The 2694-nt window shown below is 43.8% G+C and overlaps 1 protein-coding gene across 1 annotated transcript; it reads left to right on the forward strand.

Moving 5' to 3' along the window:
* The first annotated feature begins 1227 nt into the window (after positions 1 to 1227).
* On the forward strand, positions 1228 to 2304 carry LOC128153423 (olfactory receptor 52B2-like). The gene has a single exon (XM_052812799.1). The coding sequence runs from the start codon at positions 1302 to 1304 to the stop codon at positions 2259 to 2261; it is 960 nt and encodes a 319-aa protein (XP_052668759.1). The 5' UTR covers positions 1228 to 1301; the 3' UTR covers positions 2262 to 2304.
* Positions 2305 to 2694: the final 390 nt, after the last annotated feature.

Genomic DNA, 2694 nt, shown 5'->3' on the forward strand with positions numbered 1-2694 from the left:
CCTGCAGGTGCAGTGGATCCTTGTTTATTTGCAGTTTAACATTTGCATTTTGTAAGAGATGACTAGCTTTTGTTATGGCAGAACAGAATACATATGTTATCAGCATTAATAATATTTTGTCTGTTAATACATCACATATTTTTATTTCATGCAATATTTGTACTGAATTGTTTTAAATCATTTACAGAATTAGGTAGTTATTATTTTGACTAAATTTATTTTTAAAGACAGTCCACTGTCATGTTTTGTTTCTATGGAGCAGGGTTCTTGGACTTTCTTGGTTCAGGATATTTTAGATGTGAAATGTGTCTTGCTCTCACTAAGTATGAACAGGGAATCAAATCTGTTGTTTATAATACAATTGTTTTCTCATACATGGAGTCAATATTTCAGTATGCAGCAACCTCACAGTTTTGTTTTTAAGTACTTGCGTCACTTTCTCATCTAGGCTGCATTATGGGTAACTCCTATTTTGATTTTTGATTTTTAAGAGCTGACTGTTATTGCAGAAGCTGCTGAAAAAAGTTGCATACCATTTTAACTTGTGTGAGCCTGGGTCTGATCCAGCCTCCAGTGCTCTTTAGACCTCTCCAGGGCAGCAGTGCATCCTTTCTTTGGCTGGTGGGGGAATGCCATCTCACACAGGTTTTCCCCTGACACAAAGGTCTTTCCAAGTGCCTGGTTAGATTTTATTTCAGCTGGATTTGCACTGAAAAAGAGGTGCAAAGCAAGTGGTCCCAGAACCAAAAGGAAAGGGAGAGAGAAGTCTGGAGAAAAGGAAGGAACATGGGCAGCCAACTTCAAACCTAGAGCTAATTTTGTTCTCTTAACCTAGTGTGAGTCCAGGTACCTTAAAACTCCCAATTATCCCCTCTGCAGTTTCTGATGTCTGAGAACATCTTGTGTATCCCTGCAAACACTTGACCTTTCCTCTCTCGTTGCCTGACTTGCTTCTGCTCTGGACTTATAGAACATCAATTTAAGGTATTTGTGCAATAAAGGTTGATTCTGTCTCCATACACTCTGGTCTAAGTGAAGGTACTTGGAAGAAAAATACACTTATATCGTGTTAAAATCAAATGAGGAGAAAATTTGGACATTGCCATTTACACGTAGTAGGAGTATAAGTACATGCTGCAACACATTGCAGACCACGCATCTTCATAATTTGGGTTCGTACTTCTGGCTGTGGCTATTAGCAGATCAGAGAAGGTGATGCAAGGCATTTGGTAGTGATGGAGGAACTTAAGCATCTAAAATAACGTTCTGCAGTGTCTTCTGCCTTTGCTTTCAGGTGAAACATGCCACCATTCAACCTTACCAGCATGACGCCAGCAACATTCATCCTGGCTGGCATCCCAGGCATGGAGAAGTTGCACATCTGGATCTCGATCCCGTTCTGCTCCATGTATCTGGCGGCCCTGCTAGGAAATGGTGTCATGTTGTTTGTCATAAGGACAGAACGTAGCCTCCACCAGCCCATGTACCTCTTCCTGTCCATGCTGGCCATCGTTGACCTGATACTGTCAACCACGATTGTGCCCAAGATGCTGGCTCTGTTCTGGTTCAGTGCCGGCGAGATCTCCTTTGGTGCCTGCCTGACCCAGATGTTCTTCCTGCATTTCAGCTTCTCGGCAGAGTCGGTGATCCTGCTGGCCATGGCATTTGATCGGTTTGTTGCCATCTGTTACCCCCTGCGGTATGCGGCAGTGCTGACCCAGTCAGCCGTTGTCAAAACTGGGCTGGTGGCTTTGCTGAGAAGTTTCTGCATCATTTTCCCGTGTATATTTCTTCTGAAAAGGCTGCCATTCTGCGGGCACAACATCATCCCGCACACCTACTGCGAGCACATGGGCATCGCCCGGCTGGCTTGTGCCGACATCTCCATCAATATTTTGTATGGCCTTGCAGTGCCTTTTGCAGCAGTAGTGGTAGATGTTGTACTCATTGCTGTCTCCTACATCTTAATTCTTCTGGCATTATTCAGACTCCCTTCCAGGACTGCCCGTCACAAGGCTTTCAACACCTGTGGCTCTCATGTCTGTGTTATATTACTTTTCTATATTCCTGCTTTCTTCACTGTTTTAACACACCGCTTTGGTCAGGAAATCCCCCACCATGTCCACATTATACTGGCCAACCTGTATGTGCTCTTCCCCCCGCTGCTGAACCCTGTGGTGTATGGTGTGCGGACACAACAGATAAAAAAGAAGGTTGTGAAAGTGTTCATCTGCCCCAAGAGTCATTTGCTGCAAGGATAAGAGTGAGATGTTGCTATCAGAAAGTGATGAACACCTTGGTGGGACTCCAACCCCCCCCCAAATACTCTCTTTGTACTGTTTCACGCAGCATGCCTAAGTCTTCTGCTATCACAGTCAAATACAGAACACCCAACATCCCCGCATCACTTTCCCCAACAGTTTGTAGAAAATGTAAAGACAGACAAAAGTCAGGATCTCTAATTGGCGGTGGAAGGAGAGTGATCAAAGAAAGGAGAACCTACTCTAGATAGGTCACTTGTGGGAAATCCCCTACAAGGTGGAGGCAGGCACCTTTTGCTGTAGTGTGACAATAAATCTACATCTCAGCAGTTTTCTCTGGAGTCGGGTGAAAAGACATGTAATCAACTGGTTCTTCTGAATCACAGGTGTGTAATGGAGGTCATTTTAGGAATTGTTTCTTTATTAAATTTCA

Source organism: Harpia harpyja, chromosome 17, assembly GCF_026419915.1.
Source record: "Harpia harpyja isolate bHarHar1 chromosome 17, bHarHar1 primary haplotype, whole genome shotgun sequence".
In the NCBI taxonomy this organism is placed as follows: Eukaryota; Metazoa; Chordata; class Aves; order Accipitriformes; family Accipitridae; genus Harpia; species Harpia harpyja.